Raw genomic sequence first — 26,797 nt, 5'->3', positions numbered from 1 at the left:
AGAAATAGGGAAAACCACTGGACCATTCAAGTATGACCTAAATCACATCCCTTAATGATTATACAGTGGAAGTGACAAATAGATTCAAGGGATTAAATCTGATAGAGTGCCTGAAGAACTATGAACAGAGGTTAGTGACCTTGTACAGGAGGCAGGGATCAAGACCATCCCCTAGAAAAAGAAATGCAAAAAGACAGAATGGTTATCTGAGGAGGCCTTACAAATAGCTGAGAAAAAAAGAGAAGCTAAAGGCAAAGGAGAAAAGGAAAGATATACCCATTTGAATGCAGAGTTCCAGAGAATAACAGGGAGAGAGAAGAAAGCCTTCCTCAGTGATCAATGCAAGAAAAACAATAGAATAGGAAAGACCAGAGCTCTCTTCAAAAAATTAGAGGTACCAAGGGAACATTTCAAGCAAAGATGGGCACAGTAAAGGACAGAAATGGTAAGGACCTAACAGAAGCAGAAGATATTAAGAAGAGGTGGCAAGAATACACAGAAGAACTATACAAAAAAGATCTTCATGACCCAGATAACCTCGATGGTGTGATCACTCATCTTGAGCCAGACATCCTGGAGTGCAAAGTCAAGTGGGCCTTAACAAGCATTGTTACGAACAAAGCTAGTGGAGGTGATGGAATTCCAGTTGAGCTATTTCAAATCCTAAAAGATGATGCTGTGAAAGTGCTGCACTCAATTATGCCAGCAAATTTGGATAACTCAGCAGTATCCACAGGACTGGAAGAGGTCAGTTTTCATTCCAATCCCAAAGAAAGGCAATGCCAAAGAATATTCAAACTATCGCACAATTGCACTCATCTCACACTCTAGCAAAGTAATGCTCAAAATCCTCCAAGCCAGGCTTCAATAATATGTGAACCATGAGCTTCCCGATGTTCAAGCTGGATTAAGAAAAGGCAGAGGAACCAGAGATCAAATTGCCAACATCCACTGGATCATCAAAAAAGCAAGAGAGTTCCAGAAAAAATATCTACTTCTGCTTTATTGACTATGCCAAAGCCTTTGACTGTGTGGATCACAACAAACTGGAAAATTCTTCAAAAGATGGGAATACCAGACCACCTGATCTGCCTCCTGAGAAATCTGTATGCAGGTCAAGAAGCAACAGTTAGGACTGGACATGAACTGGTTCCAGATTGGGAAAGGAGTACATCAAGGTTGTATATTGTCACCCTGCTTATTTAACTTCTATGCAGAGTACATCATGTTTTGAAATGCTGGGCTGGATGAAGCACAAACTGGAATCAAGATTGCAGGGAGAAATCAATAACCTCAGATATTAGTTATTAGATAACTAATAAAGCAAATTGAAAACACAGAGAAGTGGCTTTTTTTATTCCCTTTCAAATTGGCAAAGATTTTAGAAGATAATTCTCAGTGCTGGCAAAGTGCTGGCAAATTGGCATTTTCCCACATTGCAAGTTGACTTATAAATTAGTACAACCCTCTTGAGAAGCAGTTTGGCAGTAAAATGTTTGTACTTTTATGAATTTTAGTTTTGATAACCTAATTCCAAAATAATGCAGAATTACCAGGCTTTATGATACAAAGTCATTAATTAAGGATTATTTATAATAGAAAAATTGGAAACTACTTCAAAATAGAGGAATGACTGAGTAAAACGTAAGTTTGCCGATGTAATTAAAGAAAATACAGTTTACCCATGCACATGATATTTAATAATAATTCTAAATTATGTGAGAGAACATTTATTTTTTAAAACTGAGTACAAAATTATATATTTTAATAAAATATAATCTCAACTATGTGAAAACCACAGCACAAATAGAAAATAGATTCCAAAAGAGTACTTGTTTCTAGTAGAGTAAGTTCATGAGTAATTTTTGTTTCTTCCTCAAAGTTTCTTCAATGAGCACATAATTTAAAGTAACTTAATTGATGAGGGATCGTGGAAGTTAACTTAGTATCTCTCTTCCCAGACTTCGATGGAGCAAGTGTCCCCTCAGAAGGGAGTGGCCTCATTTGCATTGTCCCCTTGACTCCTTGCCCTCCCTTGACTTCCTGTATGTCAGGCCAGGGTTGTCTGGGACACATCAAGAGCCACAGGCCAGGACAAGGTCCAGGCCAGTGTATTGTGATGTCCTTGTTGGGGTGTTGGCCTGGAAACGCAGGTCTGTAGGCAGGGTTGATGTTAGTTTAGTGAAGTGGCTTTGGTTTCAGTTCAGAGGTTGGAGCTTTGGTGAAGGAGTACTCTGCCTATCTGTGAGCTAGTTAAAATACTCCATCCCTCTGAAGTTGTCTTCATTAGGTTTTCACAAGGAAAACAAACAGATGTTAATAGGTATCTTGCCTCTTCACTGTGGTTGTTTGTCAACAGTGAGATGCTCCAGACTGGAAATTCTTGAGGTTTGCTGCCTAAGGACCCTTCCAACTGTCCTTATTCCACCAAAAGAGGCCTGGATGACAGCACTTGCTTCCCAAGGAAAAAGAAAGATCAGTACTACCAGAGGTAGTCCAGAGTAAGAGCTCAGGCTCCTCTGATGTCAGATAGATGTCAACAAAAAAATGTTGTCTTCAAAATCAGTAAATAAAGGGTGTTGCAGCCCTCAAGCATCACATTCCAGCTGCCCCAAAGTGAATCTGGAAGGAACTCAGGATAGAAACAGGATGACCTATCTAGCCGTCAGTGCTGCAGCCTCCCCACCCCTTTCCCCGCTTCCCCCCAGACAGTGTACCCTGAGGAGACTCAGGGTGAGAATGTACCCACCCAGGTAGCTGAGGTGCATATCAAAGGAATGATTTCAGTGAGACTCTTGCATCTGCTTTTTTAAAGAAAAGTGCTAAATTCCTTAACTTGAGATATCTAGTTTTCTTTCATTAACAGGAGACTTTTGATGTTCAAATTACCTGGTCTTTGTTTCAAAAACTACCATAGGGTACTTGTATGGTGCTGCTGCTGCTACTAAGTCTCTTCAGTGGTATCCAACTCTGTGTGATCCCATAGACGGCAGCCCACCAGGCTCCCCCGTCCCTGGGATTCTCCAGGCAAGAACACTGGAGTGGGTAGGGTACATGTATATGCATGGCTTAGTCCCTTCACTGTTCACCTGAAACTATCACAACATTGTTAATCAGCTATACCCTAATAGAAAATAAAGTTTAAAACAAAAAAACGGCTATATATCCTGGTTCTTCCCTTACTTCTTCGAAGCAGTCTCTGAAAGCTATCTGAGATGGTTTGTCTCAAGCTTAAGTCCTCAGTCTTGTCCACCAAATAAAACATAAATCTCAACTTTTTAGGTTGTGCATTGTTTTTAGTCGAGACAGACCTGGTGGCTAACTGTAGCTCCAGCCCTTCTGACAATATCACCTTAAGTAAGTGACTTAACTGTTTGGGGCCTCAGTTTCCTTGTCTATAACATGGGGACTGAAACAATCTCTACTGTGTAAAGGGAACATAATGAATGAGATGGTAATGTGAAACAGTGTATTGTTGGGGCAGGTACTGGAGGCTCAGTAAATGGTGGTGCTGATTGTTACTCTTAATATTATCTTCCTATTTAAAAGACCCCTCAGGATAGACAGGATCTCCCTGAGTCTTCTGAAAAGGACTGGGAGAAGGTTAAAATGAGAGGTTCTCTTCCTGGAGCTCTGGAAGAACATGGCAGAGTGGTGATCCTGAGCCCTGATGAACCCATCACTTCCATATGTGGTTCCTCTGGGTAACCTCACAGGCCCAAGGACCCTAGGATGAACCAGGCTGGGATTTTGTCAGATCAACCCAACTTCGAAACCTGTTTGTTTTAGACCATTGCTGAGTTCAGTTCAGTTCAGTCGCTCAGTCTTGTCCGACTCTTTGTGAGCCCATGAATCGCAGCACGCCAGGCCTCCCTGTCCATCACCAACTCCCGGAGTTCACTCAGACTCAGGTCCATCGAGTCCGTGATGCCATCCAGCCATCTCATCCTCTGTCGTCCCCTTCTCCTCCTGCCCCCAATCCCTCCCAGCATCAGAATCTTTTCCAATGAGTCAACTCTTTGCATGAGGTGGCCAAAGTACTGGAGTTTCAGCTTTAGCATCATTCCTTCCAAAGAACACCCAGGACTGAGCTCCTTTAGAATGGACTGGTTGGATCTCCTTGCAGTCCAAGGGATTCTCAGGAGTCTTCTCCAACACCATAGTTCAAAAGCATCAATTCTTCAGCACTCAGCCTTCTTCACAGTCCAACTCTCACATCCATACATGACCACAGGAAAAACCATAGCCTTGACTATACGGACCTTAGTCGGCAGAGTAATGTCTCTGCTTTTGAATATACTATCTAGGTTGGTCATAACTCTTCTTCCAAGGAGTAAGCGTCTTTTAATTTCATGGCTGCAATCACCATCTGCAGTGATTTTGGAGCCCCCCAAAATAAAGTCTGACACTGTTTCCACTGTTTCCCCATCTATTTCCCATGAAGTGATGGGAGCGGATGCCATGATCTTCGTTTTCTGAGTGTTGAGCTTTAAGCCAACTTTTTCACTCTCCTCTTTCACTTTCATCAAGAGGCTTTTTAGTTCCTCTTCACTTTCTGCCATAAGGGTGGTGTCATCTGCATATGTGAGGTTATTGATATTTCTCCTGGCAATCTTGATTCCAGCTTGTGTTTCTTCCAGTCCAGCGTTTCTCATGATTTACTCTGCATATAAGTTAAATAAGCAGGGTGACAATATATAGCCTTGACATACTCCTTTTCCTATTTGGAACCAGTCTGTTGTTCCATGTCCAGTTCTAACTGTTGCTTCCTGACCTGCATACAGATTTCTCAAGAGGCAGGTTAGGTGGTCTAGTATTCCCATCTGTTTCAGAATTTTCCACAGTTTATTGTGATCCACACAGTCAAAGGCTTTGGCATAGTCAATAAAGCAAAAATAGATGTTTTTCTGGAACTCTCTTGCTTTTTCAATGATCCAGCGGATGTTGGCAATTTGATCTCTGGTTCCTCTGCCTTTTCTAAAATCAGCTTGAGCATCAGGAAGTTTACGGTTCACATATTGCTGAAGCCTGGCTTGGAGAATTTTGAGCATTACTTTACTAGCATGTGAGATGAGTGCAATTGTGCGGTAGTTTGAGCATTCTTTTGCATTGCCTTTCTTTGCGATTGGAATGAAAACTGACCTTTTCCAGTCCTGTGGCCACTGCTGAGGCCTCAGGCAAATCACACAGCCTCTAGAGCTTCAGTTTGATCACACAGATAAGATCAGCCTCATGGATTAGTGGAGGAATAAACAAGAAACAAAAACCCAATAGTTGCCTATCTGCAAATAGTTGCTCTGTTTGTTATGATGTTAATGATACAGTCATGGACTGAGGTCAAGAAGGTAGCATAGTGACGCAGTTAAAGACTAGGGGCTCTGGAATGCGACTGTCTTGGTTCCTTTTCTGTTACTGTTCACCAGTTTGGGAACCCTTGGCAAATAACATCTCTGTCCTTCAGTTGACTTATCTGTAGAATGGGGATAGAAATAGTACCCACTTCATGGAATTATTGGAAGGACTAAATGACTTAATAGGTTTAAAGTGCTTATAGTTGTGGCTGGAACAGAATATATGCTCAGTGAATTATCGTCATCATCATCACTAATATGGATGGACCACTCCAAGAAAGCCTGCATTGTTGAAAGAATACTGGGCGGGGAGGCTGGAACACAGCCAGGCCCCAGCCCCTCCTCCTGCCCAGTTGCCTTGCTTGCTGGTCAGGCCCTAGTGCAACTTCCTCTTCTGAGTGTCCTTGGGACCTCAGTTCTTTTGACCACATTCCAGTCTGTCCCACTGCCTATTCTAGTACAGAATAGAATATTCTATTCTGTTTGTGTCCCAGTCTCTGCTCATTCTACTTGAATTCCACATGTTGAACCAGCCCCCACAGCCCCACTTCATCGACATTCCTCCACTGTCCTGTAGCTCTGCCCCCGACCCAGGCCCAGATTCCTTCAAATTATAGTCTCTGGAGGCAGAGTGTTAGCCCAGGTCTTGCCAAGGCTTGTTTTGGCCTTCACGCTGAAACAAATAGAGGCTTGGAAAACATAGTCAAAGCTCGATTGGCTAGATAATGAAATTTCCTGTAGCCAGTGCACATATACAGTTGACTAATTTACTTTAATATTCTTATGATAAGGCCAAAGACTAGAGCTGGTACAGAAAACCTAGTGCCTGAGTATCTGGGCCATTCTAGCAGATAAATGGTAGTAATTATATCTTTTTTTTTTGGTAAAATTCAGTCTTCTTGAGGCTGCCACTTCATTATCATTTGAGATACCATGCCCAGGCTTGTAGAAATGTTCTTGAATGATTATGCAAGCTAAGCCTTCCTTGATTTGACCCCTACCTACTTGCTTGCTGAGACTTTTTTTGGCCACACTGCATGGCATGTGGGGTCTTAGTTCTCCGACTAGGGATTGAACCCCTCGCCCCTTGCATTGGAAGAACGGTCTTAAGCACTGGACCACCAGGGAAGTCCCTTGCTGAAACTTTTTAGATTATAACTTTTTGTTGAAGTACAACATACAGAAAAGAGCACAAATCATTAGTGTACAGTTGAATGAATTTTCACAAGATGATGAGTAACCTACACATTAAGAAACAGGATGTTACCAACATTCACAAAAGTCCCTTTTGCACCCTGTTCCAGCCACTCCTTCCAACTCTGTTTTTGCCACGTTGAGCTAATTACCATCCTCATCCCTCCACCCCCAGCACACCATTCTTTCCCTCGCCCTCCGCCCTCCTGCCTGTGCAACCGCTGTTCCCTTGGACTGCCAGACCTCACCTACTCATTGTTCAAAACTCAGGCGTCATCTTCTCCTGATGGGTTCTGAAAACTTGCACCGGACTTTCCTCTCATATTTTGTCATTGTTTACTGGGAGCTCCCTGAGGACAGAAACTATCTGAGTCATCAGTCTTCTGCGCTCAGCACAGGCTTGGCCTAGAACCGGCACTCCAGAAATGTTTGCATATTGTATTGTTGTTCTGTCTCTGAGTTGTGTCCGACTCTTTGTGACCCCATGGACTGCAGCACGCCAGCCTTCCCTGTCCTTCCCTGTCTCTCAGAGTTTGCTTAAACGTATGTCCGTTAAGTCAGTGATGCCATCCAACCTTCTCACCTTCTGCAGCCCTCTTCTCCTGCCCTCAATCTTTCCCAGCATCAGGGTCTTTTCCAGTAAGTTGGCTCTTTGCATCAGGTGGCCAAAGGATTGGAGCTTCAGCATCAGTCCTTCCAATGAATATTCAGGGTTGATTTCCTTTAGGATTGACTAGTTTGATCTCCTTGCAGTCCAAGGGACTCTCAAGGATGTCTAAAATATTTGAAGACACCTTTTATTTTTATCTTTCCTGACCCTGTCCCAAGCACATACCATCCTCCTGCCTTCCTAATTCACTCTTTTTGCCTCTTCTAGTTTTTTTTTTTTAAAAACATGTCAGCCCTGTCTAAGTCTCTCGTGTGCCTCCACACTCCCCCCTCACTGTTGTTCAGACTGTACGTGTGCCCCATCCACACATGCCCTAGCCTCCCACACACCAGGCTCCTGACCATTGCAGGACCATTTTTCTGCCCCCAGACCAGAGGCCTCAGTCTTATAATAGTTTGCTCCACATCCTCTGTGCTGGCTGGCTGCCACAGGTCCTCAACTGCTATTCTGCAGGGTCTGTTTTATTTAAAGGTCAGAATATATGGTAAGCAGCTTATGGCTTAGATGGTAAAGAATCTGCCTGCAATGCAGGAGACCTGGGTTCGATCCCTGGGTTGGAAAGATCCCCTGGAGAAGGGAATGGCAACCCACTCCAGTATTCTTGCCTGGAGAATTCTGTGGACAGAAGAGCCTGGAGGGCTACAGTCCATGGGATGGCAAAGAGTCGGATATGACTGAATGACTAACACTCCGTGTTTCATTACTCTGTATTTTATACTTCATAAGTTTTCCTTTCTCAAGAACATTGGTCTCAATTAGACTTAAGGTGATCATTTCACAATATGTAGAAATGTCAAATCATTATGTTGTACATCTAAAATTTATGTAATGTTATATGTCAATTATATCTCAATTAAAAAAAAAAGAAAATTGATTTTCTCCTAAGATTTTAAAAAAAGTTTTCAGGGGAACTCCCTGGTGGTCCAGTGGTTAGGACTTTGCACTTTCACTTTGGAGGGTGTGGGTTTGATCCCTGGTCCACAAGCTGCACAGTGCAGCCAAATAAAAACAAGATAATTACAGAAATAAAAAGGATTTCACATGTATCACTGAATGATATTCATTCATTCACCATGTAGGCGAGGTATTGTGCTAAGATGCTAGAGATTCTAAGTTAAGAGAGGTTTATTGCCTTTGATTAACTCACAGACACATGAGAGAGAAATATTAGCAAATTATTAGAGGAGTGTCAGTACTGAATGAGAGTATTGAGTAAGAAAATGGGCACTGGAATCAGCTGAATGATCCCATTACTTAACATGATACATTATCTTTGTTTCTGTACCTTGGTTTCTTCACCTAAGGAGCTTTGACATACAGAGGATAGGTGCCTAGCCCCTAGTAAGTGATGAGTAAATGGTAGCTATACTTGACTATCATTAGCATCTCTGCTTAGGCCTCATAGAGGAAGTAACATTTCAACTGGTCACTAAAGGATGGGTCTGTACTAGAAGGAGGACAGAGAAGGACAGCTAAGAAATAGCTGAGAACAGACACAGAAGAATGAAAGGGCATGATGTTTTTAGACATTGGGGAATGATCCAGTATAGCTGAAGAACAGAGGATGTGTAGGAGATGAAGCTCTGATGTGTAGGATGTGTAGGAGATGAAGCTCGGGAAATAAGACCCAGATAGTGAAGGGTCTTTTAAAAAAATAATTAATTAATTATTTGGCTGAGCCAGGACTTAGTTGTGGTACACAGGATCTTCGATCTTCGTAGCTACATGTGGGATCTTTACTTGCAGCGTGGGAACTCTTAGTTGGGGCATGTGGGATCTAGTTCTCTGACCAAGGATCAAACCCAGGCCCCTGCATTAGGAGTATGGAGTCTTAGCCACTGGACCGCCAGGGAAGTTCTCATTGAAGGGTCTTGTTTGCTGCTAGAATTTGGACATAATCTGATAGATGAAATAGAACCCTGAGAAGTCTTTTAAGAGGGGCTTGTCACAATCTAAACTGTCTTTTAGAAGTTTCCTTCTGGTACTTCTGTGGAGGATGGATTAGATGGGAGGGAGGTGGGGAAACCCCTGAGAAGAAGAAGAACCTGCTAAAGACTGGTGAGAGAAGATGAGAGTGCAGATTGCAGCGATGGATATTCCAGAGGCGGGTCAGTGGGGCATGGTGACTGGTGAAAGGATTGTGAGAGCAGGAGGGTTGAAGAAGAGCTGCAATGTCCAGAGAGCTGCTGATGCCACATACTGGTAGAGGCACTAGCAGAAGGAACAGGTTTTTCCTTCCTAATTGTTTCATCGAAGGAGAAAGACTGCTTCTTCCTGATCTTGGACTCACAAATCCATTCTTTAGCTTGGAGCAGTTTCTTCTCTCTTGGGCCTTGTAAATAGTTAGCTGCTCCAGACAAATAATTACTGATCTTGGGTGCTTAGGCCAGAAGGTGGCTTGCTTTCTTTCACTCCCTGGAGTCTCTTGCGGGAGAGAGGGGTGAAAGCCATGTGTTTGTTTTCACCACATTTGTAAGAATGAATGGAGTTGAAACATTACCCCTCCTCTGTTAACAGACCCTTGGGCCTCTTCTCACTCCCAGGGCCATTAATCTCTGTAGAAATCAGTGTTAAATTTAAAAGTTCTTGGGACTTCCTTGGTGCTCCAGTGGTTAAGAATACACCTTCCAGTGCAGGGGACTGCACTGTTCTATCCCTGATCAAGGAACTAAGATCCCACATGCCGAGGGGCAACTAAGCCCATGCCACCGCAACTACTGAGCCGATAATGCTCTGCAGCTAGAGAGAAGCCTGCTTGTTGCCATGAAAGATCCTGCATGCTGCAGCTAAGACCTGACACGGCTAAATTTTTTGTTTTTTTCCCAAAAGTTAATTCCAGCTTTCCCCCTCTCTTTGCTGGTTTCCCACAAAATATCATTCACCTTTTTGCCCTGGTCAAGGAATTCTGAGTCCCTCTAGCTGTTGGACTCCAGAATAGCACCTTGCCCACCACCGCCATCTCCCTATCTTAGAATTGACCAGTTCTGGTTCTAGCTGTGTGGGGGCCTCTGCTGGTAACATAGCTTGGCTGGGCATGATCTGTCCCTGCTCAGTCATATTTACAAGTACTGTGGATATAGGCCGTCATGCTGGCATTAGTCAACAATAGCCCATTCTACAGGGTTCTGTCCTTGGTCTTTTACTTCCAGCTTCCTCCTTTCTCTGCCTTCTTTCCACTTTGTTTCAATGAGGAATTGTCTTCAGCTGGTGAGTTTCGTTGGCTTGAAGTGTGGAGCACCCAGAGTTATTTTCTCCATCACTCTCCAGTGAAGTAGTCGCTTTCATAACCCTCTCTCTTCTAACGTGGCTCTTAGATATTCCACGTATAGATCTTCCTTGATTTATAATGAAGTTATGTCCCAGTAAACCCATCACAGGTTGAACGTATCCCAAGTCAAAGCTACATTGAGTACACCTCACCTACTGAACATGATAGCTTAGTTTAACCTAGCCTACCTTACATGTGCTCAGAACACCTACATGAGCCTACAGTTGGGTGGGCAAAATCATCCAACACAAAGCCTATTTTATAATAAAGTGTTGAATATTCATGCAATTTATTGAATCTCTGGTGAAAGTGAAAAGCAGAATAGTTGAATGGATGCAAGTGTGTTGATTGTTTAACCTCGAGATTGAGTGGTTGACTGGGAGCTGTGGCTGCTGCTGCCCACCATCACTAGTCTGAGGAAAAAGAATATTCAAAATTAGACGTATGGTTTCTGCTGAATGCTTATCACTTTTGTACCATAAAAAAAAAAAAACAACAACTACAAGTCAGACCACTATCCATAGACCACATTAGTGGGCAGAAAAGTCCTATGGAACAGCTCCTTCTGTTTATTTCTGGAGCTGAGTTGGGAGAGGGTAAAATTCCCTAGACTGAGTGGTGTGAATAGTTCCTTCTTTTATGAAACACCTTTGAGAGGATGTCTGTTTTCTTTTCAGTAAAAGTTTGACCCCACACTAATAAGAGTGACCATGAGCAACACTATTTGATGAAATATTATCATTATAGATACCAGCCTTGGACCATTATTTGATCTCTACTGATTTCTGGGCCACTCTAGAATCTCTGTGGTAAACTAGGTATCTCTAGCTTTGATTTTAGGGTACTCCTTTATCTTAAACCATCTGAAAGGGAATAGCTACTTGGTTTTTAAAAATATATATCAGTTTTTTTTTACATCCATCTAGTTTTTTTAAACTGAAGTATAATTGATTTATAATGTTGTAGTTTGTATCTGCTAATCTCAAACTCCTAACTTAACCCTCTGTCATCCCCTTTCCCGCTTTGGTAACAGTAAGTTTGTTTTCTATGTCTGTGTGTCTTTCTGTTTCATAAATTCATTTGTGTCATATTTTAGATTCCACGTATAAATGATATCGTATGGTGTTTGTCTTTCTAACTTAACAGTATGATAATCTCTTGGTCCATCCATGTTGCTGCAAATGGCATTATTTCATTCTTTCTTATGGCTAAGTAGTATTCTGTTGAGTATATATACCACATCTTCTTTCTTTATCTGTTGGTGGACATTTAGGTTGTTTCCATGTCTTGTAAATAGTGCTGCTGTTAATATTGGAGTGCATGTATCTTTTTGAATTAGAGTTTTCTCCAGATGTACACTCAGAAGTGGGATTTTTGGATTATATGGCAACTCTGTTTTTTAACTTTTTAAGGAAACTCCATACTGTTTTCCACAGTCGCTGCACCAACTTACATTTCCACCAACAGTGTGGAAGGGTTCCCTTTTTCCCACACCTTCTCCAGCAGTTGTTATCTGTAGACTTTTTAGTGATGGTCCTTCTGACCAGTGTGAGGTGGTACTAACTGTAGTTTTGATTTGCATTTCTCTAATAGTGATGTTGAACATCTTCTCATGTGTTTGTTGGTCATTTGTATGTCTTCTTTGGAGAAATATCTGTATAAGTCTTCTGCTCATTTTTTGATTGGGTTTTGTTTTTTTCTTATTAAATTGTGTGAGCTGTTTATATATTTTAGAAATTAATCCCTTGTCAGTTGTATCATTTAGAAATATTTTCTCCTAGTCTGTAGGTTGTCTTTTTATTTTGTTTATGATTTCCTTTGCTGTACAAAAGCTTATAAATTTGATTAGGTTCTATTTGTTTATTTTTGCTTTCATTTCTATTACCTTGGGAGACAAGATATCCATTTTTTTCTGAAGACAAAAACAAAGGATCCTTATAGGAAGTTTAGATAATACAGAGAAGCAAAAATGAAAAATTACCATAATCCAACCACCCAGAGGAAAACACTGAAATTTGTGGCCTAACCATTTAGGTTTTTAAAAAATATATTTATGTATTTTTTTTTAAAGAGGTTATAGCATGTATCTCTTTTATGATCTTCAGTTAATAGAATGGTATAAGTATCTCTCCATGTCATTGAAAATTCTTTATAACATCATATTTAGTAATTCCATAGTGGCCCATTTTATGTAGAGAATAGAGAATAGTGGCTCATTTTATGTAGAATATTAATAAAGATAAATATATTTTAATTAAAAAAAATAAAAAGCATATACAAAAGGAAAGGATATTATAAAAATAGTGATGGAATGTTGCAACAATCAAAAGTATAGGTTTTAGGGACTTGCCTGGTGATTCAGTGGTTAGGGCTCTATGCTTCCACTGAGGGGGTCCAGGTTTGATCCCTGGTTGGGGAACAAAGGTCCTGCATGCTGCCTATTGTGACCCCCCAAAACAGTATAGGTTTCACAGCTCTGAATCTCATAAGCAATAATTGTAAGCTTAATAAACTGTTTAGTTAAATAGGACATGGGTGTTAACAGACTAGATCTTTTTATTCATCTTTGGGCTCAAGTTTTGTAAAATCTTTATGGGTCTGAAAATTTTACAAGAAATATACCTGTGGTGTTGCTAAAGGTAAGTGGTTTTGACTTTCTTGGTTACTTTTTATTAGAAATTAAGCCAAGAAGTTCTCACTCTTATGAGTTTGCATATATCTTAGGCACCAGGAGACATTTGACAAATTATTTGACAGCAGTTATGGGAAGTTTCTTGTTTGAGGGGATTGCCTGAATTGAATCCTAATCGATGTGCCTGGATTAGTCCATGTATTTATTTCTTTTTACAGGTAGTGCCTTCCTCAGTGCTATCTTTCTTGCCTTAGCAACGTACCAGTCTCTGTACCCACTCACCTTGTTTGTCCCAGGACTCCTCTATCTCCTCCAGGTAAGCACTTGTTGGTCAGAAGCCAACACTCAGGTGACATTTAATACACAGCCTGGTCCTTGCTTAGGGGAAAGAAGGGCATGGCACAATAAAGGCTGTAGGACTGGGTCCCCAGTTCACATTTACTTGCTTCTCCTTGAAAACACAAGGAAACTTGACTAACTTTAAACACAGTGAACCCCTGGGTAGCCATGTCCTTCTCCAGGGGATCTTCCGGACCCAGGGATCGAACCCAGGTCTCCTGCATTGCAGGCAGATTCTTTATCTGAGCCACCAGGGAACCCCCAATGATCATTATGTTCTAATTATACATATCATTGCAAATGTATCAGTGCATTTCATTTTTATGTTTGTAATTGGGATTCTTGCTTTTTTTCTTTTTTTGGCCTAATATTCACAGATCCTTCTCTGAGCCCATTTCTTTAACTTTTTTTTGTATAACAACACTGTCTTTGTAAGGTTCTTGCATGAATTTAATGTTGTGAGTGTACCGGATGCAATGCCTGGACCATAGTGGGAGATCAGTAGTTTAGTTGAAGAATGCAAACTGCTAATATTTACTGAGAACTTACTACTTGTTGGTCACTATGCTGAGCACTCTCCAGGCATCATCTCATTTCAACCACAGAAGAACTTTTAACAGGTCGGTCATATTATAAGCTGTGTATTCATCTACTAGTAATGATATTAGACACATACATTGCAGCTAGAATGTATGGCAGTTTAATCACTTGCCTGAGGTCACATGGCTAGCAAGTGACTGCTGAGATGTGAGGTTGGGCAGAGCCTGCTCTCTAAGCATCTGTCTTTTCTACTCAAGTAAGACTATACACATCTCCTCAAGAGCAAGTAGCTGCTTACAGGTCCTGCATGGTTCCAAATCCATTCTTAGAAGGAAACATTTCATGAAAGGGTATGGAAGGCAATGCCATGATTCAAACCAAGAAATGTCTGCTCTCAGAACCCTTGTTCTTAATTATAAAGTTTCTGTGCAACTGTTGCTGAAACTGAGTATGTACTCCATTTACTGAAATAGGCCATGTGTGCTTATCATTTTAAGTGACTTCCTCATGTATCTTTTGGCTGATGTGTACAGTGGCACATGGTTAGCTTAGTCTTTCTCCTATTTGGGGAATTCGAGAGCTTCCCTAGTTGTCACTAATGTAAGTAGTATAGACATTTAATTTCCTTAAGGTGTGTTCTTCCAGCTAAATTTTTGGCACCAAAAGTGTGAGAAATTTTATAGTTTTTTTATGCAAGACCGCAGTGCTCACCAGAAATCTGGAGCCAATCTGTGGGGCCACCATCAGCGTCTAAAGTGAACCACTTCCTCCCAGGCCATCAGCACTGGCTTTTCAAATTCGATTTATGATTGCTAGTTTAATAGCTATATCATCATGCTGTGAAGTTATTTTACTTTGACTTGTTTTCTAGATTCTTGTAGAAAGCAGACATCTTCTTACATAACAGTATGTTGTTGGTTATTTCCTTTCTTGCTTCATATTTACAGTTTATTCTTTAGAAGATCTGAGCACCATGAAGAATGCATGCAACCAGAATTTCTGTACAACTATTTATCAAATTAATACTATAAAAATATATTTACTGAGACACATGAACTGACCAAAAAATTTTAAGTGGCTTGTTAAGCCAAATACTAAATACTATGTTATGTAAAATAGCTCTTATTTAAAACTCAAGGAAATTCTGTCCTGATAACAATGGACAGTGTGGCTGAGTCACGTACTCAAGCAGTCACTTTGTTCAGCCCCTCCCTCCACAAATATGGACTGAGCATCTGGAGTCAGTATGCTAGACACTCTGGGAGACTCTGCAGATAAAAAGCCGTTAATAAAGGTTGCCGAGCAGGAAGTCCTGTGGGAAGACAGCTCTGGCAGCACCCTGGGTTGGATTGGAGTGAGGAGGAGCTGAGGTTGGGAAGAGTTTGGCCATCGTATTAGGTCGAGTCAGAGGGCTTGACTACGGGCCCAGATCAGTGTCATGGGAAATGGAGAGATGAGGGACTCGATGCAGGATTCTAGGAGGTAGACCTGGCTGTGTGGCAGCTGTGTATATGTGGTGAACAGGACTGGAAAGAGTGAGATAAACTATAGGACCCATTTATGTAGAAATTACACATACTATATTTATGTGTTTTTATCTAAGTATATGAAGTGGCCTTGAAAGGCAGTAGGGCCTTGTGAGGCACAGTAATAAATTTGGAAAATCAATCCAGTGACATCTGGGAAATAAACCCACTTGTTTAAATATGAGGGAGGGAACAGAAGAAGAAATTATCTTTAGGTGTGAGTTTCACAGAGGTCTGTAGGCTCCGAGGAGAGACCCTAGAACTAACGGGTGGGAACCATAAACAGCCCAGGATAAGGCAGGTCCAGGACAGCCTGGGATGCCTCAAGTGAGTGGAGTTCCTGTGGATCAGTGTGTTTAGGCTACTGAATGGCCACATAGTGGGGAGCTGTAGCAAAGCTGTAAGCATCATATGGGTAGTTAGACCTGATGGTCTTAAAAATCCTTTCATCCCCCTAATTGAATTGGATTTGATAACCACAGGAAAGTGATACAGCTGCTCTTGAGGTTATATTTTTCTAGAGTTTTTAAAGCCCTCGATAAACACATACATCCATCTAGGAGAGATTATGTCATTTATGTGAGAGCACAGGCTCAACTGGTACATCTTAATGGATGGAGAGCAAAATAGTATTGAAGACTAATGGGGAACTTCCTTTGGTGGTCCAGTGGTTAAGACTTTACACTTCCAATGCAGGGGAACCAGGTTTAGTGCCTCATCAGGGAACTAGATCCCACACACTGCAACTAAGACCCATGCAGCCAAATAAATAAAAATAATATTATTTATTTATTTTTAATTGGAGGATAATTGCTTTGCAATGTTTTGTTGGTTTCTGCCATGTATCGACATGAATCAGCCATAGGTATACACGTCTCCTCCCTCCCATCTCCCACCCGATCCCACCCCGTCTTGATTGTCACAGAGCAAGGGTTTGAGCTCCCTGCATCATACAGCAAATTCTCACTGGCTATCTATTTTACATATGGTAATATATTTGTCACCGTATACAGGCTCTTGGTTCATCCACCTCACTGGAACTGACTCAAATCTATTCATTTTTATGGCTAGGTAATAATTCCATTGTATATATGTACCACAACTTCTTTATCCATTCATTTGATGATGGACATCTAGGTTGCTTTCATGTCCTGGCTATTGTAAATAGTACTACAGTGAACACTGGGGTAAATGTGTCTTTTAGAATGGTTTTATCAGGGTATATGCACAGTACTGGGATCGCTGGGTCATATGATAGTTTTATTTCTAGTTTCTTTAAAGAACTCTCCATACTATTCTCCATAGTGACTGTATCAATTTACATTCCCACCAGCAGTGCAAGAGGATTCCCTTTTCTCCACATCCTCTCTAGCATTTATTGTTTGTAGATATTTTGATGATGGCCATTCTGACCTGTGTGAGGTCATGGTCATCGCTGTAGTTTTGATTTGCATTGCTCTAATAGTGAGCAGTGTTGAGCACCTTTTCATGTGTTTATTAGCCATCTGTACGTCTTCTTTGGGGAAATGTCTGCCTAGGTCTTCTGCCCAGTTTTTGATTGAGTTGTTTGTTTTAATAATAATTTTTAAAACGTAACTAAATTTATTATATTCTGAGTATCAAAAGAATAATTACCACAAGTAATTGTAAAACACTAAAGAAAAGTCTCTGTGTCAGTGATGCTCAGAAAAGGGGGGGAAGAGAAAAAAATGCACGTGCCATCATTAAATATGGCTCTTTTATCAATTTTTTTACTCTGAAAATCAATACTTAGAAGAAAAAACTAAGCACTTACCCTTTCTTCTTAAAATGAGCTATAATTCTTCCCTAGTTAATGAAGGAAGGTTCTTTACAGAACTGCCAGCTTATAACTGCAGAAGGAAGGCTAGAATGGGTAATCATCAGTGAAATGATTAAATCTAGCAAAGATCATCATTGGATGCTGAAATCATTAGATGAAAGATTTTTTGGAGAACAGAGTATTTGCATTTTCATGGTGCCAAAATAGTACCCCCGCCTACCTCTAAATTATTGGCTAAAAGCAAAGGGAAAATTGAATCTTTACAAAGGAGTGCTGTGGAAGTTACCACCTTAACCAGGCAATCCAGTTCAGCATCACTTATGGTAAAATGGCTTGACATGATGTGCTTCATGATGTGATCAGTTCGAGCACACAGCATCAGCTCCAAGGTATTTTTACCCAGAATGTTAACTTTGGTTAAGCCTAAGTCATATTAGAAACCTGATAACTTCTGATTTTTAGGAATATAAGAGCAGAAAAGCTAAAGAAAGCAAAGTCGCTCAGTCGTGTCCAACTCTTTGCGACCCCATGGACTGTAGCCTACCAGGCTCCTCAGTCCATGGAATTTTCCAGGCAAGAGTACTGGAGTGGGTTGCCATTTCCTTCTCCAGGGGATCTTCCTGACCCAGGGATCGAACCCGGGTCTCCCACATTGCAGGCAGACGCTTTACCGTCTGAGCCACAAGAGCAGAAGCACAAATTAAATGATACTGTCATTTAAACAATGGAAGGAAATACTCGACCAACCAAAATATAGGACAATCAAAATATAGAGATATAGACAGCTGGTCTACATCTCTTCAAAAAGTCAATGTCATAAAAAAGAAGAAGTGAAGGGACTCTTCTAGATGAAAGAGACAGTAATTGACTGAAATGGGTGAGTCTTGATTGAACTCTGGTTTGGAAAAAATAGTTATAAAGGATGTTTGGAGGATATTCAGAATATTTTTGAAGATAGATTAGATATTAGATGATTATAGGAAATTGTTGACTTCTTGGATTGAGAAGAGTACTATAGTATATAGGAGCATGTCCTTATTTTTAGAAGCTATATGCAGAAATATTTGGGGGAGAAATGTCATGTATAGAAAATTCATACACACAGAAAAGTTTATATATAGCAGGGTATTAATATTTAATCTAGATGACAGCCATATGGTTGATTATTGTAATATTTTTTCAACTTTTCTGTGTGAGAATTTTATAATGCAAAGGAGAGACATTAGAATACAGGCTCTGAAGTTGGCTTGGCTTGGCTTGGCTTCTGATAAGCTCTGTGACCCTGGGAAGTGACTACTTAACTTCTATATGTCTCAGTTTCCTCATCTGTAAAATGCGGATAATACAGTAGTAGCTACTGCAAAGGGTTAATACATGTCTAGTATGTAGAACAGAGTATGACATGAGTTCAATAGATATTAGTTATGGTTATTAGTATTTAAATGTTCTTAGAAAGGACATGGTCACCAGCGTGGAGATGGCTTCCCTGGTAGCTCAGGAATCTGCCTGCAGTGCAGGAGACCCTGGTTTGATTCCTGGGTCAGGAAGTTCCCCTGGAGAAAGGATAGGCCACCCACTGCAGTATTCTTGGGCTTCCCTGGTGGCTCAGACAGTAAGAATCCACCTGCAGTGAGGGAGACTTGGGTTCGATCCCTGGGTTGGGAGGACCCCTTGGAGGAGTGGGCAACCAGTATTCTTACCTAGAGAATCCCTGCAGGCAGAGGAGCGTGGCAGGCTACAGTCTGTGGGGTCACAAAGAGTCAGACATGACTGAGCGACTAAGCACAGCACAGGGAGGAGAGAAAATAATTCACTCTTTAGAGTCAAAAGAACTGTAAGCATTAGTTGGAAATTACACCTTTGACCCTGCAAATCTGCCTCCATCCTGCTGGTTGTATTTCTAGAGGGTACAAGAGGCAGGTGGTGGACATGCTCATGTCTGATCAGTGCCAGAGGCAAAGCTGTTTTTCTCTTTCCTACATGAGATGCAGAGAGGCTTCATGATCAAAGGCAGGGGATGCTGCAGCTGGCTCCCTGGTGAGTCACTTCTGAGAATGGTAGTTTGAGCCCATCTGGTCCCTTCCCCCAACTTTACTCTTCTCTGACCTTGGCTTAGGGCCTAGTTTCCAAATTAGAGAAAAGCTTAAAATGTTATGCTCTGATCACATGCAGAAGAAAACAACCCTAGAGCGCCCAGGACCAAGAGGCTGCAGTGAAGGATGGGCCAAGTGCACAGGACCTCAAGGCTGAAGCTGTGAAGTCGACAGAGGGAGGCTCCTGGTGCAGTCAGGGAAGTTCCTATTCCCTTCCTTCCTTTTGCTTGGGATTCCTTAGAGCGTTTGAGGTCCTTATTTTCTTTGAAAGGGTATAACAGAAACCAGGGTGAAATAACCTTCTGAGTGTTCTTATGGTTTTTGCTTTAATCTGATCTGACCCCTGGAGGTGGAAATGACAACCCCACTCCAGTATTCTTGCTTGAAAAATCCCATGGACAGAGGAGCCTGGCGGGCTATAGTTCACGGAGACGCAAAGAGTTGGACACGACTGAGCCACTGAATATGCACGCATGCAATCTGACCTCTCTTGTCTTTGAACTGAAAAATTAACCCTGTGATTTCTATATTTCTGGAGCTTGGAGCAAATCACATGGCACTGGCTTGTACTAAAGAAGCCAGAGCCAACCAGGTCTTTCTTGATAACAGGGCACTTCCCCAGGCTTTCTGCAGGGCCTTGTTTACAATTTTTGCCTCTTACTGCTCCTTTCCCAGCCAGTTTCTGTTCATTCTCCTGCTTCCACGAGAGTGACCAGGGCAGAGGTGGCAGCATTCTTAGCTTCCTTTCTTTTTGGAACAGGTGAAAATGAGGGTAAGGGGTTGATCATGCATTTGCAATAAACTTTTTTATTTTTTTATTTTATTTATTTTTTTATTTTATTTTTTAATTTTAAAATCTTTAATTCTTAATGTGTTCCCAAACATGAACCCCCCTCCCACCTCCCTCCCCATAACATCTCAGTGTACCTTTATTGCCTCTGGTAGAAAGTGAGGTACACATAGCCCATGGACCACATCTGTCCCACAGATGTGTTTTATGTAACCTCAGTGTTTAATTATATTATTCATTGTCATTGTTTTTAAAATTCATGTTAAAAATGTATATTTCTGGCGCCTTTTGAAAAATTGGAAGATCTGGCTTTTAGTTTACCTCCTTAGTTTTCCACAGTCCATATGCCTCATCTCTATTACACTTCACTCGTTTGTCACATGCCTGGCTTCTCTAGGTATTTGAATATGTGTTTATATTCACTGAAAGATCTAGAAACAATGACCAACCCAGTATCAGTGATTATCCTTGGCGCTCAGATTGTAATCTTACTATTTTTAGCCTCGGAAAGAAGCTAGGGTTTTAGAGAAATGGCTGACTCTAGGTTGAGGGCAGGAAATGTGCAGGATAATCCTGGAACACTGTGTTATCAGAAAACAAGGAAACTGCCAAAGACTCCTGTGGAATCTAAAAAAATAGTACAAATGAATGTGTATGCAAAACAGAAACAGACCCACAGATAATAGAAGACAAATTTGTGGTTACGAAAGGGGAAGAGGGAAGTGGGGAGGGACAAATTAAGGGCATGAGATGAACAGATATGAACAACTACATTTAAAATAGATAAGCAGTAAAGATATACTGTATAGCACAGGGAATTATACTTAATATCTTGTAATAACCTGTAATGGAATATAATCTGCAGAAATACTGAATCACTATGATGTACACCTAAAACTAGCACAATATTGTAAAATCAACTGTACTTAAATTCAAAAATTTGATACAACTGTTTTTTTAATGAGCAAGATTAAAGTATAAAAGAATGCACATTTAGATGGAAAGCTGTTAAGAAATGCAAGGAAGTGAGTGCTATAAAAACCAGGAAAAATTGTTACTTTGAGGAAAGAGGGGATTCTGATTGGGACAGGGCACAGAGAGAAACTTAAGGAGTGACATGAAGTCTCTATCTCCCTCGACCTCATGAATGTTTTTGCTTGATAACCAGTCACTAAGTTTTATATTGGTTTTATGTATTTTGTATTTTACATTTACAATGAAAAGTTTTAAAAAGTTGATCAGAATGTTTAGGTCACCACCCTTTCTTTTGGTTTTTTTTTTTTTTTTTGGTCACCACCCTTTCAACCCTTCCTACTTATGTACTTTTCACTTTAAGGTAGCATTTGCTACTGAGCAAGATAGATGAGTAAAAGGAATGCTCATTTGTTTACTGAGAAATTTGTGGTGTGGACCTCTAGATTAAGTTTGGCTGGAGTATTTATAAATAACAAGCCATCAAAGGATTGCCTGAGTTTCTTTTTTCAAAAATTTCAGGTATGCCTTGCTTTAATGTAACAGAAGTAGTTCTAAAAGATTACTTACTCTTTAAGCAAGGCAAGTTTTTATAAATAGACTCAGTAAATATTCCACATTATATTTTCAGAGCTCTGTTCCCTAAAGCAAACCTGATTCTAAGACCAAGTCTTAAAAATTATACCTAAAATTTAATACACATAATCACAGATTTGCCAGGGGCAAGGAGGGGATCATTTCCTACTCTTAACAACAATAGCACTTTAGGTCCAATAAAGCATGGAGAATATGGTAGCAAGCAAAAACTGGGAGGCTCTCATGGGATACACCAAGTTAGAAAAGCCTCATATGCTGGGTATATGCTTCAGAGGTCTACAAAGAGAGCCACTTTAACAGTCTACCTGATTGGGTTCTTTATGGCATTCTCACTTCCCAGCTTATTTCTTTTTAAATGTCATTTAGCAGGTAGGAAGGGTTTTCATTTGTTTTTTCTTTCATGGGTTGTGGTTTCTTCCCTCCCTCCCTTTCTTCCTTCTAGGCTAGATGGCAGTATTTTTCAGGAAGAAGAGAAGATCAAAATTATCAAAGGCAGGTAGAAGTCTAGAAGGGAACTCAGAACCTAGGTGGCTTACTCTTTAAATGTGTCTATGTATGCCTCTTCTTTGTTTAATTATTTTCCATTCCCAGAAATGTACTATTTTCTGAAAACTTTGTTCTTTTGGTGCAGCATTGTCTATAGAACCTTTTGTGATAATGGATATATTGTATATCTGTATACTGTCAGTATAGTAGTCAGGAGCCTCATGTGGCAATTGAACACCTGCAGTGTGCTAGTGAGACTGAGAAACTGAATTTTTAATTTTAATTAATTTTCATTAATTTAAATTTAAATAATCACATGTGACTAGGGGACAGCACAGTTTTAAGGTAAGAGTAACCCTAGCAGTTAGGACTCTGAGTTCCCATTGCAGAGGACACAGGGATTTGATACCTGGCAGGGGTGGGGGATTAATATCCTGCCCTAAAAGAAAAAAAAAAGAGAGCAGAGCTACATATGTGCAAGCTTAGAGAACAGCCCTGGGGTTGATCCGTTTCCTTTCCTCTCATGTTTGTTAACACTAATGTTATCTCTTCTTTTCTTGGCTGACTTCCCATTCTCCTGAAAGTCATTACCGTGGAGTTATATATGACATCTTTATAACTTGTCTTAAAATACTTCTGCATAGGCCATCTGACATTATACATATGGCAGTTAGTTTCAGCCTCAACTTCAGGGGCAGTGAGTTACTTTGAAGAAGCATCCGTGCACTGTGGTACTCAACTAGCTTTGCATCAGGAAGGCCATGCTCCACAAGTGGCTGCCATCCGTGCTTCTATACCTTGAGCTGCACCTTTGCTGATTACGGCACAGTTAATGTCAGAAGCAGATTGGATTTTTGTTGGTGAGATTAGTTGAATATCAGAAGTAGGCACTCATAGGTGAAATCGAAATATTCAAAAGAAGTGGAATGGACTAAAACATTTCAGATACTTCCTATATTTGCATGAGGAGGAAATAAGAATCTAGGAAAATCTGTAACTTCTTCCATTGGAGATGGTGCCTGAGGCTTAGTTCCTAACTGATCCTGCGTCTAGCTTTTTCTTAGGAGATTTCTGGTTACCTAATGCGACCCTTTTTCCATGATCCAGCGGATGTTGGCAATTTGATCTCTGGTTCCTCTGCCTTTTCTAAAACTAGCTTCAACATCAGGAAGTTCATGGTTCATGTATTGCTGAAGCCTGGCTTGGAGAATTTTGAGCGTTACCTTACTAGCATGTGAGATGAGTGCAGTTGTGCGGTAGTTTGAGCATTCATGGGCATTGCCTTTCTTTGGAATTGGAATGAAAACTGATCTTTTCCAGTCCTGTGGCCACTGCTGAGTTTTCCAAACTTGCTGACATATTGAGTGGAGCACTTTCACAGCATCATCTTTCAGGATTTGAAACAGCTCAACTGGAATTCCATCACCTCCACTAACTTTGTTCGTAGTGATGCTTTCTAAGGCCCACTTGACTTCACATTCCAGGATGTCTGGCTCTAGATGAGTGATCACACCATCATAACTGAACTGAATGCGACCCTAAGGGCAACAGAACCTTCAGTTCAGTTCAGTTCAGTTCAGTCGCTCAGTCGTGTCCGACTCTTTGCGGCCCCATGAATCACAGCATGCCACGCCTCCCTGTCCATCACCATCTCCCAGAGTTCACTCAGACTCACGTCCATCGAGTCCATGATGCCATCCAGCCATCTCATCCTCTGTCGTCCCTTTTTCCTCCTGCCCCCAATCCCTCCCAGCGTCAGAGTCTTTTCCAATGAGTCAGCTCTTCGCATGAGGTGGCCAAAGTACTGGAGCTTCAGCTTTAGCATCATTCCTTCCAAAGAAATCCCAGGGTTGATCTCCTTCAGAATGGACTGGTTGGATCTCCTTGCAGTCCAAGGGACTCTCAAGAGTCTTCTCCAACACCGCAGTTCAAAAGCATCAATTCTTCGGCGCTCAGCCTTCTTCACAGTCCAACTCTCACATCCATAAATGACCACAGGAGAAACCATAGCCTTGACTAGACGGACCTTAGTCGGCAAAGTAATGTCTCTGCTTTTGAATATACTATCTAGGTTGGTCATAACTTTTCTTCCAAGGAGTAAGCATCTTTTAATTTCATGGCTGCAGTCACCATCTGCAGTGATTTTGTCTCTGGGATATTGTCACTTCTGCCTTGAGTGAACCTTCCTTACAGGTGGTGATTGGAACAACTGATACGAGGAGAGCTGGGACTTAATCAGCCTTCTACGGTAGTTTGTGTGAACTGTTGTGTGCTTGCTTGCTAATGGATATTTGTTTAATAAATGTTGCTAAGGGTGCCAGAATCTAGGCTGAAACTTGCTTTCTTTGTGGTGAGATCCTAAAGGAGGAGCTAACCCTTACACACCTGAAACTTTTTTCAAGACAATTGTCAGGAACCTATGAGTAATAACCAAAATGGCCACTGAATTGCATGCTTGAAGTAGTTAAATGTGTAGCACCATATGTTTAAGGTATACATACAGAGATTGAATTGCATACATTATGAAATGATTACCATAATATGTTTAGTAAACATCATTGTCTCATACAGATACAAAAGAAAAAAAATTTTTTCCCTTGTGATGAGAACTTTTAGGATTTACTCCCTTAACAACTTTCTTATACAACATCCAGCAGTGTTAATTATATTTTTATCATGTTGTACATTACATCCCTAGGACTTATTTATCTTATAACTGGAGTTTGTACCTTTTGACTATCTTCATCCAGTTCTCCCTTCCCTATTCCCCACTCTGGTGACCACAAATCTGATCTCTTTTGCTATGGGTTTTTTTGTTTGTTTGTTTTTGAAGTATAATTGACCTACAACACTATGTTAGTCCCTGGCCCACAGCATAGTGATTCGATATTTCTATTCATTACAAAATGATTATCATGGCTGTTTATATGTTAGTTGTATACCCTGCTAACTTGACTGAATTATCTTGTTTGTTATTTTTATCATGAGTAGTTGTTGCATGTATCTAGATACTGATCTTAGTTATTTAAGCTGTTTGTGATACACTATCAATAGCTTTCCTTATCTTAACTAACCTTAAATTTTTGTAATAAACCCAACCTAGTCATAATACAACTTTATGATAATCGTTTTCATGTGTTGGTGAATTAGACAATATTGCACTTAGCATTTTTGCTTTTGTGTTGGTAGTTGATTTTAGTACCAAGGTTATATTTGCTGTGAAAGCGTTAATGTAAGATTAGAATCACCTGCTTCTTGAATGTTGGTAGAATTTTCCTGTAAAACTGGCTTGGCCTGCTCTTTTTTTTTTTTTTAATGGGAAAAGATTTCATTGCTAATTCATTTTCTTCAAATATTCAATTTCTTCTTGAATTGTTTTTTTTTCCCCCAATTTTTTATTTCATGCTTTCAGGAAATTTGTGAGACAGTGTAATAAAGACCCTTTATTTTTGAATTCTCTAGTTACCATTTGTATAACTCTTTGTAGATGTATAGATTTCTTTTCCTTTTGTTTTTTTTTTCCTGACCTGTTTGCAGGAAAGTTACAAACAAGACATATCAGTCCTAAGTACTCAGTCAATAACTAACTCTTAAGAACTAGAACATTCTTCTATGTAATCATAGTACTATTAGCACATCCAAGATTAGCTTTCAAAGATTAATATTATCTAATGTATACATTCAAATTCCCCTGTTTATTCATGACTTACAGCATTTTAGGGGAGAAGTGGGTTCAAGATCTAGTCAAGGGTCACTGTCATTTCCTTTATTGCTACCTTTTAATTTTTTTTAATAACACCAGCATTTTAAGTGAACCATTTGAATTATTTATATTTCCATAGACTGTGTCTATTTTGCCTGTTTTTAAATACCCCTTGGTATACTTTTAAAATAATTTTTATTTATTATTTTTGGCTGCGCTGGGTCTTCATTGCTGCACACAGTCTTCCTCTAGTTGCAGGGAGAGGGGGCTACTCTTTATTGAGGTGGTGCTTGGGCTTCTCATTGCGGTGGCTTCTTTTGTTGTGGAGCACAGGCTCTAGAGTATGGGCTCAGTAGCTGTAGCACACGGGTTTAGTTGCTCCGCGGAATGTGGAATCTTCCTGGACGAGGGATCAAACCCATGTCCCCTGCATTGGCAAGTGGATTCTTATTCACTGTGCCTCCAGGGAAGTGCCTGTTATTTGCATACTTTTTAATATTTATTAATCCTGGTGCAGCCATAGATATGTCTCCTTTTACATTCCTATATTGTTTATTTGTTGTTTCTTTTCTTTGGTCTATCTTATCAGAGACTTATCAGTCTCATTAGTCATTTCTAAGAGCTGACTTTTGGCTTCTTGAGTCCTTAGATGTTTGAGGTTTGGTTTCAAACAAATGCAGGAAGGTGGATATCACAATATATCAAATTACATGAATTTTTTTGTTTTCTGGGATATAATAAAAGTTACATTTATACTATCTGTAGTCTATTAAGAGTACAATAGCATTATATCTAAAAATATGTACATATCTTAATTTAAAAATACTTCATTGAT

The 26,797-nt window shown here is 40.4% G+C and overlaps 1 protein-coding gene across 1 annotated transcript in view; it reads left to right on the top strand.

Moving 5' to 3' along the window:
- The window catches only part of PIGU (phosphatidylinositol glycan anchor biosynthesis class U), an 86,755-nt gene that overhangs the window by 24,866 nt on the left and 35,092 nt on the right, over nt 1-26,797 (top strand). Inside the window, exon 7 of the mRNA XM_068987260.1 lies at nt 13,334-13,431. Within this exon, the coding sequence (XP_068843361.1) occupies nt 13,334-13,431 (98 nt within the window). The remainder of the gene's footprint in view (nt 1-13,333; nt 13,432-26,797) is intronic.

This window comes from Capricornis sumatraensis, chromosome 15 (assembly GCF_032405125.1).
Source record: "Capricornis sumatraensis isolate serow.1 chromosome 15, serow.2, whole genome shotgun sequence".
NCBI classification, from domain to species: Eukaryota; Metazoa; Chordata; class Mammalia; order Artiodactyla; family Bovidae; genus Capricornis; species Capricornis sumatraensis.
The sequence above is the reverse complement of the archived record's forward strand: the minus strand, read 5'-3'. Positions and strand labels throughout refer to the sequence as shown.